We start from the raw sequence: 20386 nt of genomic DNA, 5'->3' as shown, positions 1-20386 counted from the left end.
GCTTCAGCTGCTTCATTGTTGACCAGCTCAGCTGCTGCTGAATGCACAGGCATATCGACAGCAAAAAGAGAGAGAGAAGGCTTGTAGGACATTCTAGTATATATTAGGTAAAGGGACCCCTGACCATTAGGTCCAGTCGTGGCTGACTCTGGGGTTGCGGCGCTCATCTCGATTTATTGGCCAAGGGAGCCGGCGTACAGCTTCCGGGTCATGTGGCCAGCATGACTAAGCCGCTTCTGGCAAACCAGACCAGTGCACAGAAACGCCGTTTACCTTCCCGCCGGAGCGGTACCTGTTTATCTACTTGCATTTTGACGTGCTTTCGAACTGCTAGGTTGGCAGGAGCAGGGACCGAGCAACGGGAGCTTACCCCGTTGCGGGGATTCGAACCACCGACCTTCTGATCGGCAAGCCCTAGGCTCTGTGGTTTAACCCACAGTGCCATCCGCATCCCTCCTAGTATATATTACTCATTTATTTTTAAAAAAATTATATGCTGCGATTCATAAAAAAAGGGACGCAGGTCGCACTGTGGGTTAAACCACAGAGCCTAGGACTTGCTGGTCAGAAGGTCAGCGGTTCGAATCCCCGTGGCGGGGTGAGCTCCCATGTATAGACTCCTTTTAGAATGGGAGGTGAAAGATGAGGAGGTAAAAGAGATAATGATTAAGTGGGTGAAAGATATTGGTAGGAACATCCAATTATCAGCATGGGAAAGATTGTGGAACAAAACATGGAAATACACGGCCTGTTGTACACTAAAGGAAAATATTTTGAAGATGTTCTACAGGTGGTATATAACTCCCAGCAAACTCCAAAAAGTATAAAATGAGATCGTAACACTTGCTGGAGGTCTGGTGGGATTGAAAAAAAAAGGGGGGATTTTTGGGATATTATATAAGAGGAGCTGAAGAATTTGTTTTGTTTTGTTTTAATAATTTTTCATTAAACTTCCAATTTATAACAAATCAAAACATAATCCAATTCAAAATAATAACAAATTAAATAAAAATTTAAAAAACAAATTACAATCCGAATTATTAAATTTCAAACGGACTTCCCATATTCTAGACCTCTGAAGAACTGTGAAGAATATGTTTAAGCAAACCTTTATATATAAAAAAAAACCCCAGAAGCTTTCTTGTTGCGTATTTTGGACTCTGATATACCAAACGAAAAAAAGAGAATATTCTTATATGCCACAACGGCAGGTAGAATATTAATAGCTAGGCATTGGAAAAGTGGAAAAGTACCAACAAAAAAGGAATGGCAGGATACGCTATTTGAATATCTCGAGTTGGCAACAATGACAGATGTGATTAGGAGACAACCTAACCAAAAATTCCAAAAGGAATGGGGAATATATAGAGATTATGTGAAAAACCAGTGTCCCCAAGTAAAAACTTGGATTTGCTTTGATTAACTTTTGCAAACCACAGTATGAATTATTAGTATAGTATGTGGAAAACAGTAGAAATGAAGAAAGGATAATAGGAGCAGTTTAACAAATAGATAAAATAGACCTGTTTAGAGGAAGATGGAAGTCTTATTTGAGAAGAAAAGGAATGAAGATTAAAGAATATGGTGACATAAGTCAATATGCAAGACTGATGGATTTATGGTTGCATGTATGTATTTGGTATGTTTTATCTTATTTTCTTTTCTCTCTTTTTGCTTTTTTATTTCTATATCTTCTTTTGTTTGTAGTCATTATTTTGGTGATTTTATTGTGTATGTTTGTAGTAATAAAATTAATAAAAAGCAATTTTTAAAAAATGTGTTCCTAATCACCTGCATAAACCTGGCGGTACAGAAAACATTTCAGCATGGAAGTAGAGGGCAGCAGCTGCTGAATCTCTCTTGCAACAATATTCCACAATACCAGAATGTGATTTGTTTTGAGGTACAAAGCTTCTCCGTCTTAGGATGGGCAAACAGGTCACAGAATTTCTTTTCCTGGCCCTTTTTCTGCCCTCCTCCTTTCTTTTCAGCAACACAAGTGAAGAGGGGGAAAGCCTTTTCCCTTTCCTTCTAGACCACCTTCTGGACTGAGCGAGAGGCAAATGTGCGGGAAGAAGAGGGCAGCCAAGACCTCTGGGCACCTGAGGCAGACCCCAAGATGGCACCTTCTCCCTGCCTGGGAAGAAGGGCTGAGGGAAGATCTGCATCAGGAACAGGCGGGAAGGAAAGACTTGTCAGGATCAGCTTCCCCGGTGGATCCTGGCCCCTGAGGGAGGCACCCTCCCCTTGCCTCCTGCCCCTCACTGAAGTCTTATCTTTGTCCAGGGGGTGAACTTCTCCACAAAGCCGCCTCGCTGTCCTCCATCCAGGCAAGGCGGAGGCCTGACCCAGCCGGGCCAATGCCCTCAGGGAGGTGTTGATGCACTGGAGAACCTTTATCTGTTGATGCTGCCATGCAAACAAACAACATTGCTTCTTGTACTATTAAAGTCTTAACATAAAAATAGTCATAGAATAGAATCATAGAGTTGGAATAGACCACAAGGGCCATTGAGTCCAACCCCCTGCCAAGCAGGAAACACCATCAGAGCACTCCTGACATATGGTTGTCAAGCCTCTGCTTAAAGACCTCCAAAGAAGGAGACTCCAGTGTGGTGTAGTGGTTAAGAGCGGTAGTCACGTAATCTGGGTAACCGGGTTCGCGTCTCCGCTCCTCCACATGCAGCTGCTGGGTGACCTTGGGCCAGTCACACTTCTGTGAAGTCTCTCAGCCCCACTCACCTCACAGAGTGTTTGTTGTGGGGGAGGAAGGGAAAGGAGAATGTTAGCCGCTTTGAGACTCCTGAAGGGGAGTGAAAGGCGGGATATCAAATCCAAACTCTTCTTCTTCTTCTTCTACTCCACCACACTCCTTGGCAGCAAATCCCACTGTCGAACAGCTCTTACTGTCAGGAAGTTCTTCCTAATGTTTAGGTAGAATCTTCTTTCTTGTAGTTTGGATCCATTGCTCCGTGTCCGCTTCTCTGGAGCGGCAGAAAACAACCTTTCTCCCTCCTCTATATGACATCCTTTTATATATTTGAACATGGCTATCATATCACCCTTAACCTCCTCTTCTCCAGGCTAAACATGCCCAGCTCCCTTAGCCGTTCCTCATAAGGCATCGTTTCCAGGCCTTTGACCATTCTGGTTGCCCTCCTCTGGACACATTCCAGTTTGTCAGTGTCCTTCTTGAACTGTGGTGCCCAGAACTGGACACAGTACTCCAGGTGAGGTCTGACCAGAGCAGAATACAGTGGCACTATTACTTCCCTTGATCTAGATGCTATACTCCTATTGATGCAGCGCAGAATTGCATTGACTTTTTTAGCTGCCGCGTCACACTGTTGGCTCATGTCAAGTTTGTGGTCAACCAAGAATCATAGTATCATAGAATCATAGAGTTGGAAGAGACCACAAGGGCCATCGAGTCCAACCCCCTGCCAAGCAGGAAACACCATCAGAGCACTCCTGACATATGGTTGTCAAGCCTCTGCTTAAAGACCTCCAAACTAGGAGACTCCACCACACTCCTTGGCAGCAAATTCCACTGTCGAAGACTCCTAGATCCTTTTCACATGTACTGCTCTCAAGCCAGGTGTCACCCATCTTGTATTTGTGCCTCTCATTTTTTTTGCCCAAGTGCAATACTTTACATTTCTCCCTGTTAAAGTTCATCTTGTTTGTTTTGGCCCAGTTTTCTAATCTGTCAAGGTCGTTTTGAAGTGTGATCCTGTCCTCTGGGGTGTTAGCCACCCCTCCCAGTTTGGTGTCATCTGCAAATCTGATCAGGATGCCCTTGAGTCCATCATCCAAGTTGTTGATAAAGATGTTGAATAAGACCGGGCCCAAGAGAGAACCCTGTGGCACCCCACTAGTCACTCTTCTCCAGGATGAAGAGGAACCATTGATGAGCACCCTTTGGGTTCGGTCAGTCAGCCAGTTACAAATCCACTGAGTGGTAGCATAGTCAAGACCCCATTTTACCAGCTTCTTTACAAGAATATCATGGGGCACCTTGTCAAATGCCTTGCTGAAATCAAGGTAGGCTACATCCACTGCGTTCTCTTCATCTACCAGGCTTGTAATTCTGTCAAAAAACGAGATCAGGTTAGTCTGACATGACTTATTTTTCATAGTCTGTGCTTTTTTTCTGGTGGAATGCACCGGAACCCAGTTCTGGGATGGTTTTTTGGTCAATCTACTCACCTTCTCTATCTCCCGAAGCTGTCACACTGCAGGATTTGAAGTCCAGCAGATCGGAAGGGCCACGGGTGCTGCATCCCTGATCTACACCAGCAGACCTTCCACCTGGCTGCAGCCGTGGCACCATGGGAGTCACCTGTTGGACTGGGGAGAGAACTCTGAACAAGAGACCTACCTTTGCTGCCAGTGCTGTTGTGAAAGAGCAGAACCAAGAGCCAAGGAGGCTGGCTTAGAGAAGAGGCAACGCTGTGCACTTATCTTGGAGCAAGTCTGTGGGACTGCTGAATGGGTTTGCATAGGATTGGGCTGCACAGCAGCACTCCTATGCAGACCTACTTGGGAGTAAGCCCCACTGAATTCTTATTCTTAATGGGTTTAATATTAAATCCAGTGATCGCCTTTCAAGGCAATGTACAAACATCATCTGAAATCAAACCATACAAACTATACCATCAAACCAACAATGGCAATAACGTTTAAACTATCACTAGTGATAGAACAGTGACATCACACTCAAAAGCTACTTAAAACTGAGTAGCACTTCTAAGTAAACACACAAAGGCAAGCCCCTGCCTTTCCACACTATTTAGAGGGACAAACAACACCCACTATTTGCTGGGACAAACAGTAGCAAACTTTCCAGCTGTTGGTAGTTGTGTGTGTTTAAACACACCTGGATCACCACTATGGGGACTGAATAAAGCAGGCTTTCAGTTGGGTTATGCAAAGAGACTGTTGTGTTCAAACATCCCCCCGGGACAGAAGATGTGTGCTTGGATCACAGTCTTGTTCTGATGCAACTCCAGATGTTCTAATGCAGCTGGCTGTGACTATTTCCTACAGAACATACTATGTGCAGATGCATTTGCAGCATCCCTGGCTGCAAGGAGTGTGTGTGGGGGGGTGCTGGGGGGGAGGTTATCTTGGGACACAGAGCTGCAGCTGCACTTCCTGCCACTCCACTAAATAATTCAAAGAAACAAACCTGGATCTTGTGAGTGTCCAGCTGGCAAATCTGGACAGGCCAGATGCTGGAAGACACCCAAAATGGCTGATAGGAGGACGCTGTGTCAACATTTTTTCATAGTGTTGGTGGGAGCCTTGCAGATAATCTCATCAACCCAGAGCTAGAGTGAGACACCTGCCCCCCCTCTAGGTTGATTGTCCAGTTGCTCCTTTCTCCCAAAGATCAACTGAAATGCCCTCTGGGACAGCAGAGAATCATAGAATCATAGAGTTGGAAGAGACCACAAGGGCCATCGAGTCCAACCCCCTGCCAAGCAGGAAACACCATCAGAGCACTCCTGACATATGGTTGTCAAGCCTCTGCTTAAAGACCTCCAAAGGAGGAGACTCCACCACACTCCTTGGCAGCAAATCCCACTGTCGAACAGCTCTTACTGTCAGGAAGTTCTTCCTAATGTTTAGGTGGAATCTTCTTTCTTGTAGTTTGGATCCATTGCTCCGTGTCCGCTTCTCTGGAGCAGCAGAAAACAACCTTTCTCCCTCCTCTATGTGACATCCTTTTATATATTTGAACATGGCTATCATATCACCCCTTAACCTCCTCTTCTCCAGTCTTTGCCTTGAACTGTGTGGTGGTGTAGTGTGGGAGGGACCACAGGGCGGCTGCCCCAGGCGCAAAATTGTTGGGGGCGCAGTTTCAATGCTTGGTGCTGTCTCAATACAGCTTTGCGCATCTGTCACAGGGATCCATTGAAAATGGTGTCTCCGTGTGAATCAAGAAGTGACCTCTCCTGACAATGGAACAAGTCTTCTTATCTCTGCACCTGTGGATCTCTTGGATGATGCTCTTAGATGAATGTGCATACGCACTCCATCCGTTTCCCTCCCTCCACATGGCCCTGGGCACTGGCAACCCACACTATGTCACTGGTTCTGTGTGGCCATCCTGCAGAGCTGAAGAGCATCATCACATCTCCAACGCCAGTCCTTTGATCCTTTTCTCATGGGACTTTCTCACCTTATCCCTGTCTCTCTTTACTGATCTCAGCTTCCTTGTATCATGCTGTACTTCTTAATATGTAGCACCCAGAAGTGCCCTACTGATTTCATCTGCGTTTTAATTAATTTTAAGTGTATTCATTCCTTTGTGGGATTTTTTTTTTGGGGGGTGTCTTTAAGTTGTTTTTATTTACATTTTAATTTTATGCACTGTTGTAGAGAGTTGCTTAAGTGGTTTATAAATCTGTCTCTATAGATATACCGCCCCGCCCCCGCTATGTAGTCCGGATTTGCCCTTGCGGAGGAAGATCAAGTATTCAAAAAACCAAAAAGCCGTTGTCCCCAACCGTCTCTGCCCGCCTAAGCAAAGCAGCCCCCTTCTGCGAAGCGCCTCTGCGGCCGGGGATGCCTTCGCCGGCCGCGTGGCTCGCTCGCTGCTGGGAGCGCGCAGCCCGGGCGCGTCCTCCTGGAAGGAGCGAGGCGCGCCGCCGCCGCCCCGCCGGCCTGGCCTTGGTGTCGGAGGGCCGCCTTCGGGGGCGGCTGCTTCCTGCCGGGAAGGCGGCGCTTGGTGCTCCGGGCGAGGCGATGGCGGCGGCGGCGGGGCCGCGCCGGGGTGCGTGGCTGGCGCTGGCGGCGCTGCTGGCGTGGAGCGGCGGGCGGGCGCGCGGCTACTTCCCGGAGGAGCGCTGGGTGCCCGAGTCTCCGGCGCGGCCGCCGCGCGTCCTGCTGGCCTTGCTGGCGCGCAACGCGGCGCACTCGCTGCCCGCCGCGCTCGGCTGCCTGGAGAGGCTGCGCCATCCCAAGGACCGCCTGGCGCTTTGGTGAGTGAGCGAGCGAGGGCGGCCCAGTCCCAGGAGCCGCTTCCCATCGCGCAGTTCCCGCGCAGCCTCGCCCGCCGCCAAAGCCCAGCGCGCTCGCCGCGCAGCTTGCTCGCGAGGAGGCCGCTCCGAGCCGCGGCACCCGGATGATGGCTGTGCGGCTGCCACGCGCATGTTTCGCCCGGAATCCTAGCAGTGTAGAGAGGGGAGGGTACCGAGGGTCATCTAGTCCAACCCCCTGCCATGCAGGAAACTCAGCTCAAGCAAGCAGGGCCAATGGCCATCCGGAACTTGTGGAGCGGCGCGTCCACGCTCCACTCCCCACTTTCAACAGAGTGAGCCCCCCCCCTTTTTAGGGTAAAGGTAAAGGGACCCCTGACCATTAGGTCCAGTCGTGACCGACTCTGGGGTTGCGGCGCTCATCTCGCTTTATTGGCCGAGGGAGCCGGCGTACAGCTTCCGGGTCATTTGGCCAGCATGACTAAGCCGCTTCTGGCAAACCAGAGCAGCGCACGGAAACGCCGTTTACCTTCCCGCCAGAGCGGTACCTATTTATCTACTTGCACTTTGACGTGCTTTCGAACTGCTAGGTTGGCAGGAGCTGGGACTGAGCAACAGGAGCTCACCCCGTCGCAGGGATTCGAACCGCCAACCTTCTGATCGGCAAGTCCTAGGCTCTGTGGTTTAACCCACAGCGCCACCCGCGTCCCTTGATTTTTTAGTTCCCAGTAAATATGGGTAGAGCCGTGTTGCTGCGACGATTGAGTCCATACTCGGGGAAAGAAAACAACCACCTCCAGCCACCACCCAGTATGCCTCTGTGCATGCATGCATTTGGCGGGCTTTGGCCCATGTAGTCCGGCATCCAGTGGAAGCAGAACTCAGGTGCAAGAGCAGCTCCCCGCTTGTGACTCAGAAAGTGGCTTGAGGCTGCAGAACTTCGCCTTCCCATCTACTCCATGAAAGATTAGAAAGCAGCTTTGGGAATGAGCACATGAAAATTACTAGTCTTCAAAAAATAGAGCAAAAACGGTTTGCGCACAGAGTAGCCAGCTGGAGGAAGGGGAGAGGAAATGTCAGTGCAGGACAGTTTACAAAAGTTTACCTGCCTGTTTGCCAAGATTACTGTACAGTGGTGCCTCGCAAGACGAAATTAATTCGTTCTGCGAGTTTTTTTGTCTAGCGAATTTTTCGTCTTGCGAAGCACGGTGTCGGAAAAGTTTTGGAAAAACTTCAAAAATCACCAAAAACCTCAAAAAAGGCTACCACACCACGTTCAATGAGTTGCTCCTCGAAGTCAAGTCGCAACTGTATTAACGGTGTTAAGAAAAGGGAAACAAACTTGCAAAAAAGCAAGCCCATAGGGAAATTTGTCTTGCGAAGCAGCTCAAAACCCGCAAAACCCTTTCGTCTAGCGAGTTTTTCGTCTTGCGAGGCATTCGTCTTGCGGGGCACCACTGCACATGAGTGGCTTGGGCTGAAGTTGTTTTGCAGCCAATTCCATCCTCAGACTGGAATTCAAAAGTGAATTTTCATTTTATTTTCAATATTTATCAAAATACTGTATTTCTTTGGATTTAATAAGCAGCTTTTAAAAAATGTGAATTATATCAGCAGTAGTGGCTGATAATTGATCCCTCCCTTGATGGTGGTCCTGAATAAAATCCCTCTTCTGAAGCTGACAGTCACTTTGGCACCAAAATGCCCGCCACCCAAACAGATACTGTATCACAGTAAGGAAGGGCAGGGTTAATTTTCCCCTTCCTTGTCTGCTTTGATACTTTTTAAAACACACCCAGCAAGTAGATACGTTTAATATCATATATTAATTTTGTGTGGTTTTTGAGGCTGTGCCTAGTTTTTGGCACAGCCAAAAACTGTGGACCCAAAATCGTCGTTCACTGTGAAATTGGTTTGCAAGCCTTTGGGCACCAACATTGCTCTCCATAATGGCTGGCAGCCTAAGTTAGAATCCATTTCAAAAAGATGTAATATGGTACCTCAGAACATGTGCAAAGTGCCCCCCCAAAGGCACCAACATTTCATTACTGGAACATAGAATCATAGAATCATAGAGTTGGAAGAGACCACAAGGGCCATCGAGTCCAACCCCCTGCCAAGCAGGAAACACCATCAGAGCACTCCTGACATATGGTTGTCAAGCCTCTGCTTAAAGACCTCCAAAGTAGGAGACTCCACCACACTCCTTGGCAGCAAATTCCACTGTCGAACAGCTCTTACTGTCAGGAAGTTCTTCCTAATGTTTAGGTGGAATCTTCTTTCTTGTAGTTTGGATCCATTGCTCCGTGTCCGCTTCTCCGGAGCAGCAGAAAACAACCTTTCTCCCTCCTCTATGTGACATCCTTTTATATATTTGAACATGGCTATCATATCACCCCTTAACCTCCTCTTCTCCAGGCTAAATATGCCCAGCTCCCTTAGCCGTTCCTCATAAGGCATCGTTTCCAGGCCTTTGACCATTTTGGTTGCCCTCCTCTGGACACGTTCCAGTTTGTCAGTGTCCTTCTTGAATTGTGGTGCCCAGAACTGGACACAGTACTCCAGGTGTGGTCTGACCAGAGCAGAATACAGTGGCACTATTACTTCCCTTGATCTAGATGCTATACTCCTATTGATGCAGCCCAGAATTGCATTGGCTTTTTTAGCTGCCGCGTCACACTGTTGGCTCATGTCAAGTTTGTGGTCAACCAAGACTCCTAGATCCTTTTCACATGTACTGCTCTCAAGCCAGGTGTCACCCATCTTGTATTTGTGCCTCTCATTTATTTTGCCCAAGTGCAATACTTTACATTTCTCCCTGTTAAAATTCATCTTGTTTATTTTTGCCCAGTTCTCTAATCTGTCAAGGTCGTTTTGAAGTGTGATCCTGTCCTCTGGGGTGTTAGCCACCCCTCCCAGTTTGGTGTCATCTGCAAATTTGATCAGGATGCCCTTGAGTCCATCATCCAAGTCGTTGATAAAGATGTTGAATAAGACCGGGCCCAAGAGAGAACCCTGTGGCACCCCACTAGTCACTCTTCTCCAGGATGAAGAGGAACCATTGATGAGCACCCTTTGGGTTCGGTCAGTCAGCCAGTTACAAATCCACTGAGTGGTAGCATAGTCAAGACCGCATTTTACCAGCTTCTTTACAAGAATATCATGGGGCACCTTGTCAAATGCCTTGCTGAAATCAAGGTAGGCTACATCCACTGCGTTCCCTTCATCTACCAGGCTTGTAATTCTGTCAAAAAACGAGATCAGGTTAGTCTGACATGACTTATTTTTCAGAAATCCATGCTGACTATTGGTGATCACAGCATTCCTTTCTAGGTGCTCACAGACTGTTTGCTTAATGATCTGCTCCAGAATCTTCCCTGCTATTGATGTCAGACTGACTGGGCGGTAATTATTTGGGTCCTCTCTTTTCCCCTTTTTGAAAATAGGGACAACATTTGCCCTCCTCCAGTCTGCCGGGACTTCGCCTGTTCTCCAGGAATTCTCAAAGATGACTGCCAGTGGTTCTGAGATAACACCTGCCAGTTCTTTTAATACTCTTGGATGCAGTTCATCTGGCCCTGGAGACTTGAATACATCTAAACTAGCCAAATATTCTTGTACTATCTCCTTAGTTATTCTGGGCTGTGTTTCCTTTGCTGAATCATTTGCTCCAAATTCTTCAGGTCGGGCATTGTTTTCTTTATCGGAGAAGACTGAGGCAAAGAAGGCATTGAGTAGTTCAGCCCTTTCTGTGTCCCCTGTTTGCATTTCACCATCTTCTCCTCTGAGTGACCCCATTGTTTCTTTGTTCTTCCTTTTGCTACGAACATACCCATAAAAGCCTTTTTTGTTGCTTTTAACCTCTCTAGCAAGCCTGAGTTCATTCTGTGCTTTAGCTTTTCTGACTTTGTGTCTACACATGCTGGCTATTTGTTTGAATTCCTCTTTGGTGGTTTCCCCCCTTTTCCATTTTTTGTACACATCCTTTTTTAATCTTAATTCAGTTAAAAGTTCTTTAGATAGCCACCCTGGCTTCTTTAGGCACCTTCCATGTTTCCGTCTCATTGGTATTGCCTGACGTTGTGCTTTTAGTATCTCCCTCTTAACAAACTCCCAGCCATCATGAACTCCCTTTCCTTTTAGTATTGTTGTCCATGGGATCTCACCCAGCACTTCCCTAAGTTTTATGAAGTCGGCTTTCTTAAAGTCAAGAAATTGAGTCCTAGTATGCTTGGCTGCTCCTTTCCGCTGTATAGTAAACTTCAGAAGAGCATGATCACTCGCGCCTAATGATCCTTCCACTTCTAGCCAACTAACCAGGTCATCAACATTGGTTAGGACCAAATCTAAAATGGCTGTTCCTCTTGTTGCTTCTCCCACTTTCTGGACAATGAAGTTGTCTGCAAGGCCAGTGAGGAATCTGTTTGACCTTATGCTCTTGGCTGAGTTTGACGTCCAACAAATATCCGGGTAATTGAAGTCCCCCATTACTACTATCTCCCTTCCTTTTGCATGCTTGGCCATCTGTTCCAGGAAGGCATCATCTATGTCCTCCGTTTGGCTTGGGGATCTATAGTAAACTCCCACAATGAGGTCTCTGTTATTCTTCTCTCCCTTAATTTTGACCCAAATGCTCTCACTTTGGCTTTGAGGTTCTAAATCTTGGATCTCTTCACAGGTATACACATCCCTGACATATAACGCCACTCCTCCTCCTTTCTTGTCTGGTCTGTTTCTCTGAAATAGATTGTATCCCCCCATTATTACATTCCAATCGTGGGACTTATCCCACCAGGTTTCAGTGATGCCTATTATGTCATATTTAGTTTGCTGTACCAAGAGCTCAAGCTCATCTTGTTTATTTCCCATGCTTTGCGCATTAGTGTACAGACATTGAAGTCCATTTATCATTCCCCCGTGTCTCTTATTTAAGGATTTTTTCCTCCCACCACTAGGTCCGCGTGCTGTTTGCTCCATTTGGTCTATGACATTTGGATGATCATCTTCATTAATTGATAGACTCCTACCTTCAGGAGCACTGTCTCCCTCCCCCACATTAGTCAGTTTAAAGCCCTCCTGATGAGGTTTCTGAGATTTTTGGCAAAAACATTCCTCCCAACCGTTGTGAGGTGCAGCCCATCACTTGCCAGAAGTCCATCTTCAAGAAACTGCAGTCCGTGATCTAAGAATCCAAACCGTTCCTGTTTGCACCATTTGCGAAGCCAGCTGTTCACTTCCACTATTTTCCCCTCTCTCCCTGGGCCACGTCGTTCAACTGGGAGGACAGATGAGATGACAATTTGTGCATTTAGTTGCTTCAATTTCCTGCCGAGAGCCTCGTAGTCTCTTTTGATCTTCTGGAGGCTATTGCTTGCAGTGTCATTGGTTCCCACATGAACCAAGAGGAAGGGGTATTTGTCAGTGGGTTTGCAGCTATGGAAAGTGTGGTAAAAGGAAACACTGGCCGCCTTCTGTCTCCCCCTCTCCTGTTCTGGCAGCTGGCCAGGAGGATCTGAGTGGCTTGACAGCCCCAAGAGGCCCTGATCTGATGGGGCGGTGGCTCATCCTAATGAAGAATGGAGGCAGAGTAATAGGTGGCAATTTGTCAGGTTTAGGGAGATGTAAGGATCATGATGCACATAAGAATAAGAAACATACTCATTGTAAGTAGCAAGGTTTGGGAGGAGGTTAGTTACAGTCAACAAATTAATCTGCAAGAAACGTGATCCTCAACATACATGGCCTGAAGAACTGTGAGATCGGCTCACACAGATCTCCACACTGACTGGGGCTGACAGGAGTTTCTAAAATATCAGATGCTATGGGCTTAGGATGTCTCATCCTGGCTCGGAATGAGGAGTGCTGTCTGATCTTTTAAAAAGATGGTGGGGTAATCATAGCTGGGGCACTCACGGGTGGTGGGTGGGAGCTGGAGCTGGGCAGGACATCCTTTGTTCTCTTGCTCCCCCCCCCCCCCGCCGCATGGAGCCAAGTGCAGTTATTGGTCCACAGGATTCCCATTGCTGCTTTGGGCCTTCAGGACAAGGCTGTCCAAAGAGGCAGCAGATTTGCTGACCCACAGATAAAATCCACGTGGGGGAATGGATGCAGGGGGAAGGGAGAGGACCAGGCTCCATGGCTTGAGAGTGGTACAGTGGGAGGGAGGCAGAGAAGGCGTGGGAACTCTAGAGCCATTTCTGGAAACTTGCCTTTGTGTGGGCCTTTTCTTCTCTGAAGGGAATTGCTTTCCTAAGCCAGGAAGGGCTCTTGATGGTGCTGCACATCCCTGCATGCTGTGACTCGAGCATCTGCTTTTGACGTTGCAGCACCAGTTCTCTGAGATCCTCCTCCCCTGAGTGAAGCAGACCCCAACTTTGTTGTGTTTTTACATTTGTCAAAAGTGTTTCTCCCAAACTTTCCCAAGTTAGTCAGCTCTGTTCCTGCAGCTTGAGTTTTCTTTCACTCTTTTATGTTCTGTTTCTTGTACTTCACTTTCTATGCTTGTTTTTTCTTTAGCTGAACTGTAATTTTGTACATTTTTTTAATCATAGAATCATAGAATCATAGAATCATAGAGTTGGAAGAGACCACAAGGGCCATCGAGTCCAACCCCCTGCCAAGCAGGAAACACCATCAGAGCACTCCTGACATATGGTTGTCAAGCCTCTGCTTAAAGACCTCCAAAGTAGGAGACTCCACCACACTCCTTGGCAGCAAATTCCACTGTCGAACAGCTCTTACTGTCAGGAAGTTCTTCCTAATGTTTAGGTGGAATCTTCTTTCTTGTAGTTTGGATCCATTGCTCCGTGTCCGCTTCTCTGGAGCAGCAGAAAACAACCTTTCTCCCTCCTCTATGTGACATCCTTTTATATATTTGAACATGGCTATCATATCACCCCTTAACCTCCTCTTCTCCAGGCTAAACATGCCCAGCTCCCTTAGCCGTTCCTCATAAGGCATCGTTTCCAGGCCTTTGACCATTTTGGTTGCCCTCTTCTGGACACGTTCCAGTTTGTCAGTGTCCTTCTTGAATTGTGGTGCCCAGAACTGGACACAGTACTCCAGGTGTGGTCTGACCAGAGCAGAATACAGTGGCACTATTACTTCCCTTGATCTAGATGCTATACTCCTATTGATGCAGCCCAGAATTGCATTGGCTTTTTTAGCTGCCGCGTCACACTGTTGGCTCATGTCAAGTTTGTGGTCAACCAAGACTCCTAGATCCTTTTCACATGTACTGCTCTCAAGCCAGGTGTCACCCATCTTGTATTTGTGCCTCTCATTTTTTTTGCCCAAGTGCAATACTTTACATTTCTCCCTGTTAAAATTCATCTTGTTTGTTTTTGCCCAGTTCTCTAATCTGTCAAGGTCGTTTTGAAGTGTGATCCTGTCCTCTGGGGTGTTAGCCACCCCTCCCAGTTTGGTGTCATCTGCAAATTTGATCAGGATGCCCTTGAGTCCATCATCCAAGTCGTTGATAAAGATGTTGAATAAGACCGGGCCCAAGACAGAACCCTGTGGCACCCCACTAGTCACTCTTCTCCAGGATGAAGAGGAACCATTGATGAGCACCCTTTGGGTTCGGTCAGTCAGCCAGTTACAAATCCACTGAGTGGTAGCATAGTCAAGTGGGGTTGGTTTTTCTTGGAGACTGTAAGCTGTGCTCTGGAAGAAATTATTCAAAGTGTGGGGTATACATTTTCAAATGAAGTTTGTGCCCAGTTAGAAACCTGTGCAGATGCTAAAATACTGGTGTCCTACATTTTGGGTAACCTTGGCAAGTGCCTGTTTGCAAGCCTGGAAGTGTGAGGTGGGGAGGAATGAAGCTTCCAAATCCATTGCCTTGCGTGTCTTTTAGGGTGGCAACTGATCACAACGTGGACAACACGACAGCTGTGCTTCGGGAATGGCTGATGAATGTACAGAACATGTATCACTCGGTGGAGTGGCGGCCCATGGAGCAACCCAGGTGAGCAAACCAGCATTGTGGGGAAGGGAGGAGAGAAAAGGGGCTCCAGTATTTGTGGGGAGAGGTGAAGAGAAGGGAAAAGAAAACAGAAACTTGATTTGAAGAGGGATCCAATTCCCAAGGAGAGAGTGAGAACACAGAGACTGCTCTGTGGCTGAGTTCCACAAACTTGTTTTTTTGCCTTATGTTTTGCAGACATAGCCTTGTTGATGGGCAGCTTGTAGAAAAGGGTGGGTGGATTGCATAAGCAAGTCAACTTGGGTAGCCCCACCCCGTTCCCCTGGACGGCTCTGTTCAGCAAGGCAGGGTATTCACCTCGGACACTGCACCGCAGGCACATCAAAACTGCACATTGTGGCCATGGATGAATGGCCCAAACAAGGCTTCTGGCGAATGATACCCTGTGGCCAGGCTGTGTTTACTCTGCATTTAAAAATAAAATGAATTCAATAATAAATACTTTAAACTTAAAATATAATTAATTGAAAGTACAAAAAACGCATGAAACAGGGTAACAATTTGCTGTTATTTTATTGTAAAGAATGCAGGGTGGGGAAGATGTGGGGAAGTCCGGTAGGTCATGGAAAATTGGTTTGGAAAGATGATTTTCTCTTTAACTTTTTCTTTTTCTTTTTCTGTAAAGTCGCTTTTGTTGAACATATGATGATAAATTTGTACCTGGAAAGAAGCAATAAAAAATATTTTTAAAAAATAAATAAAAATAAAATGAATTCAAATTCTGTGCAAGGAAAAGCAGCTTCTGCTTCTAGTATAAACTATGCAAATTGAACAGAGTTGTGTAGTTTCCTCTTGTTTTACACAATTCTGCAATTTGAACTAAATCTACTTTACTAGTTGGGAGGAAAGGCAAGATTATTTGCAGTGCCAAGACACTGGAAACCTTTACACTGTAATCCAGTCTACGTCTACTCAGAAATAAGTCCTACCAGATTCCATGGCACTTGCTCACAGGGAAGTGTGTAAAGGACCTTAGCAGCCTCCTCTCCCTGTTTTTCAAGCTTATCTGTGTCATAAGGATAAGAGCCAACTGATGAAGGTCACAAAATCCCTTGGGGTAGCAAAATGCTTCCACTAGTGCAATGGCACTCCCCCCATCTGTTCTGGGGGGGCTCTCTCAACCCTCCAGAGCAGATCTGGAGAGGGCATGGGGATGCATGGGAATGGGAGAGGGAGACGTTCTGGAGAAAACCTTGTGCTGGCTGAAGCACTTTGTTGGGTAGCCCCCATCCGTTGGCATTTAGCACATCTAGATTCCTCTGTTGGGGCAGGTAGGGTGGGGAAGAAGGTGATTTCTTTATGTGACCTCACCCTGAGCCGCACTGTCCCTGGCAGGTCCTATCTGGATGAGGAAGGTCCCAAGCACTGGTCCAATTCCCGTTATGAACATGTCATGAAGCTTCGCCAGGCAGCGCTGCAGTCTGCCCGGGACATGTGGGCTGACTACATCCTGGTAAGGAGAGGCTTGGGAGGGAAGCCAGGGTGGGGGAGCTGCATTTCTAAGATCTGATGGCTGACTTCCAGGGATCTTCATTTAGGGCATGACTGTATGCTGTGTGGCAGCCCAGCAGTCTGCACATCCAGGAGGGCTTTCAGCGCATGCTAGTGCCCTGCTCAGCCGCACAGCTGAGAGAGATAATCTGGAAACCAGTGTGGGCTGCGCAGTTTTAATTCCCATGACTGGGAAACAAGCCTGACTTTTCTAGGGATACTTCAGTAAACAACTGTGTCATTTAATGGTTATAGTGTTTGGGTTGGGAATGACTCCTTTCAAACCAGCACCACTTTTTGCTTCTGTCAGATTGTCAGCTGTTCCTTTCCCTGTGGTTCATTCCCTGCGTTAATTGTAGGTGGGAAGGATGTTTTTGAATTTTGGGTTTATATTTTTTTAAAAAAATAATATTTATTAGTAGTTTTCAGAATTATAAGAAGAAGAAAAAAACATTAAAAAACAACACTATAATAGACAAAAAAACCCAACCAATACAACAATACAACAAAAAGATAAAAAGAAAAAAGAAAACAACACAAATCCCAGATTACATATCTAAAACTTCCATTTGCTTGTTTCATTGACTTCCTCACACCTCCCTTTTTGTATTCTAGTTTAGAATAGAATAGAATAGAATCATAGAGTTGGAAGAGACCACAAGGGCCATCGAGTCCAACCCCCTGCCAAGCAGGAAACACCATCAGAGCACTCCTGACATATGGTTGTCAAGCCTCTGCTTAAAGACCTCCAAAGTAGGAGACTCCACCACACTCCTTGGCAGCAAATTCCACTGTCGAACAGCTCTTACTGTCAGGAAGTTCTTCCTAATGTTTAGGTGGAATCTTCTTTCTTGTAGTTTGGATCCATTGCTCCGTGTCCACTTCTCTGGAGCAGCAGAAAACAACCTTTCTCCCTCCTCTATGTGACATCCTTTTATATATTTGAACATGGCTATCATATCACCCCTTAACCTCCTCTTCTCCAGGCTAAACATGCCCAGCTCCCTTAGCCGTTCCTCATAAGGCATCGTTTCCAGGCCTTTGACCATTTTGGTTGCCCTCTTCTGGACACGTTCCAGTTTGTCAGTGTCCTTCTTGAATTGTGGTGCCCAGAACTGGACACAGTACTCCAGGTGTGGTCTGACCAGAGCAGAATACAGTGGCACTATTACTTCCCTTGATCTAGATGCTATACTCCTATTGATGCAGCCCAGAATTGCATTGGCTTTTTTAGCTGCCGCGTCACACTGTTGGCTCATGTCAAGTTTGTGGTCAACCAAGACTCCTAGATCCTTTTCACATGTACTGCTCTCAAGCCAGGTGTCACCCATCTTGTATTTGTGCCTCTCATTTTTTTTGCCCAAGTGCAATACTTTACATTTCTCCCTGTTAAAATTCATCTTGTTTGTTTTTGCCCAGTTCTCTAATCTGTCAAGGTCGTTTTGAAGTGTGATCCTGTCCTCTGGGGTGTTAGCCACCCCTCCCAGTTTGGTGTCATCTGCAAATTTGATCAGGATGCCCTTGAGTCCATCATCCAAGTCGTTGATAAAGATGTTGAATAAGACCGGGCTCAAGACAGAACCCTGTGGCACCCCACTAGTCACTCTTCTCCACGATGAAGAGGAACCATTGATGAGCACCCTTTGGGTTCGGTCAGTCAGCCAGTTACAAATCCACTGAGTGGTAGCATAGTCAAGACCGCATTTTACCAGCTTCTTTACAAGAATATCATGGGGCACCTTGTCAAATGCTTTGCTGAAATCAAGGTAGGCTACATCCACTGCGTTCCCTTCATCTACCAGGCTTGTAATTCTGTCAAAAAACGAGATCAGGTTAGTCTGACATGACTTATTTTTCAGAAATCCATGCTGACTATTGGTGATCACAGCATTCCTTTCTAGGTGCTCACAGACTGTTTGCTTAATGATCTGCTCCAGAATCTTCCCTGCTATTGATGTCAGACTGACTGGACGGTAATTATTTGGGTCCTCTCTTTTCCCCTTTTTGAAAATAGGAACAACATTTGCCCTCCTCCAGTCTGCCGGGACTTCGCCTGTTCTCCAGGAATTCTCAAAGATGACTGCCAGTGGTTCTGAGATCACATCTGCCAGTTCTTTTAATACTCTTGGATGCAGTTCATCTGGCCCTGGAGACTTGAATACATCTAATCTAGCCAAATATTCTTGTACTATCTCCTTAGTTATTCTGGGTTGTGTTTCCTTTGCTGAATCATTTGCTTCAAATTCTTCAGGTCGGGCATTGTCTTCTTTATCGGAGAAGACTGAGGCAAAGAAGGCATTGAGGAGTTCAGCCCTTTCTGTGTCCCCTGTTTGCATTTCACCATCTTCTCCTCTGAGTGACCCCACTGTTTCTTTGTTCTTCCTTTTGCTACGAACATACCCATAAAAGCCTTTTTTGTTGCTTTTAACCTCTCTAGCAAGCCTGAGTTCATTCAGTTTAATTAGTTATTTCAGCAAATTCTTTCCATCTTTCTCAATTTTTGTTAAAAAATTTATCCTAACCTAATTTAATCTAATAATTAACTCAACCAATCCTTTCCATCTTTCCCCATATTCTATTATTCACATTACCTTAATTAATTTAACCTTATCTTAACCTAAAACACCTTAAAGCTTGAATCTTAGTTATCAAATATACTTTACTCCTGATATCATTTCTGCTAAAGTCATAGAATCATAGAATCATAGAGTTGGAAGAGACCACAAGGGCCATCGAGTCATATAGTTTCATTCATATAGTTTCATTCAGTCATATAGTTTCATTCCAACATTTTCCCTAATATTCATTAATTTTTAGCCAATTCCCCAAATAGAAAATTTTCTTCCAATCTTCATCCAACGTCCCTTCTTCCTGGTCTCGGATCGTGTCAGTCCTTACTGTCCATTCCATCTAGTCCATCAACCTGGAAGCCTTATGTCCGAGGCCCTTAAGTCTCTTCCATGTCCCTTCTGCAATTCTTCTTCTTCTTGTTTATACTTGCCCTTTTCCTTGTCTTTTGTTGGTTTCTTAGTTTCTTTCCTTTCTCATTGAGGGGTAGGCCTCTGAGGGATTCCAAGCCAAAATTGTCTCCATCTCCCTTCATCAAACCCGCCCATTCCCCACAGTCCCACTCCCCACAATCCTCAATATAGTCCAAAAAGTATTTAAAAGCATATTCCAAGGTCTCTCCAACGTTGGGAACCTCCTCAACTTCAGACACCCCCTGGCCCACTCCAACTTCAATCTTCAATAACAACGGCTCATACTCCTGTAGAGCCTTGGGACTCTCCATTTGTATTATTTGGGGTGCAACTGCATCCTCCTCCATTATCTTCTGCACTTGCCCAGTCAGTACAGATTCATGAGTTGGTCCCTGGATAATTTCTGTATCAATATTTCCTATTTGCCCACAGTTATTAACTGCAACAGTCAAATCCATTTTCTCATTCATCAAGTCCATCTTCTCATGCATCTGTTCCAGCAGGGCACTTGTCTTGCATAAGGCAAGCACCCATTCTTCTTTCCAACTCATCTTTAGTCAAGGTCAGAAAAGCCTGTTCCCACGGTCTTAATCTCACATCTGTTGAGCCCTCAAATGTACTGCAGCAACAATTTGACAAGCTCCCTCTAGAGGAGGCAATTTCTATTTGTATCCATTTTTTTTAGGCAAGTCCAACAAAGGAAAATTACTTTCGTTTTTCAGATATTTTTCAGATATTTTGTTTCTTTAGGATGCAAAAGGCAACATTGAAATCAGCTTGTTTCTCTTCTTTAGCTATCTGTCAAAATATTCCATTGACAGTCAATGAACCTCTCCAACAATTTCTGTCTCTGACACCCCGTTCCCAGGTTAGAGACGGTGGAAACTTATCCTTCTTCACTTCCTCTCCTGCTAGGGTTGAACAAAGTTCCCCCCCTT

At 46.0% G+C, this 20386-nt stretch overlaps 1 protein-coding gene across 1 annotated transcript in view; it reads left to right on the top strand.

The window, feature by feature from the left end:
• Nucleotides 1-6741: 6741 nt before the first annotated feature.
• COLGALT1 (collagen beta(1-O)galactosyltransferase 1) overlaps nucleotides 6742-20386 on the top strand; it is a 45803-nt gene continuing 32158 nt past the window's right edge. The window contains exons 1-3 of the mRNA XM_082208375.1: nucleotides 6742-6992; nucleotides 14848-14958; nucleotides 16312-16429. Coding sequence (XP_082064501.1) covers nucleotides 6757-6992; nucleotides 14848-14958; nucleotides 16312-16429 — 465 coding nt within the window. The 5' untranslated portion in view covers nucleotides 6742-6756. The remainder of the gene's footprint in view (nucleotides 6993-14847; nucleotides 14959-16311; nucleotides 16430-20386) is intronic.

Source organism: Podarcis vaucheri (assembly GCF_965113315.1).
Source record: "Podarcis vaucheri genome assembly, chromosome: 2".
Classification (NCBI taxonomy): Eukaryota; Metazoa; Chordata; class Lepidosauria; order Squamata; family Lacertidae; genus Podarcis; species Podarcis vaucheri.
The sequence above is the reverse complement of the archived record's forward strand: the minus strand, read 5'-3'. Positions and strand labels throughout refer to the sequence as shown.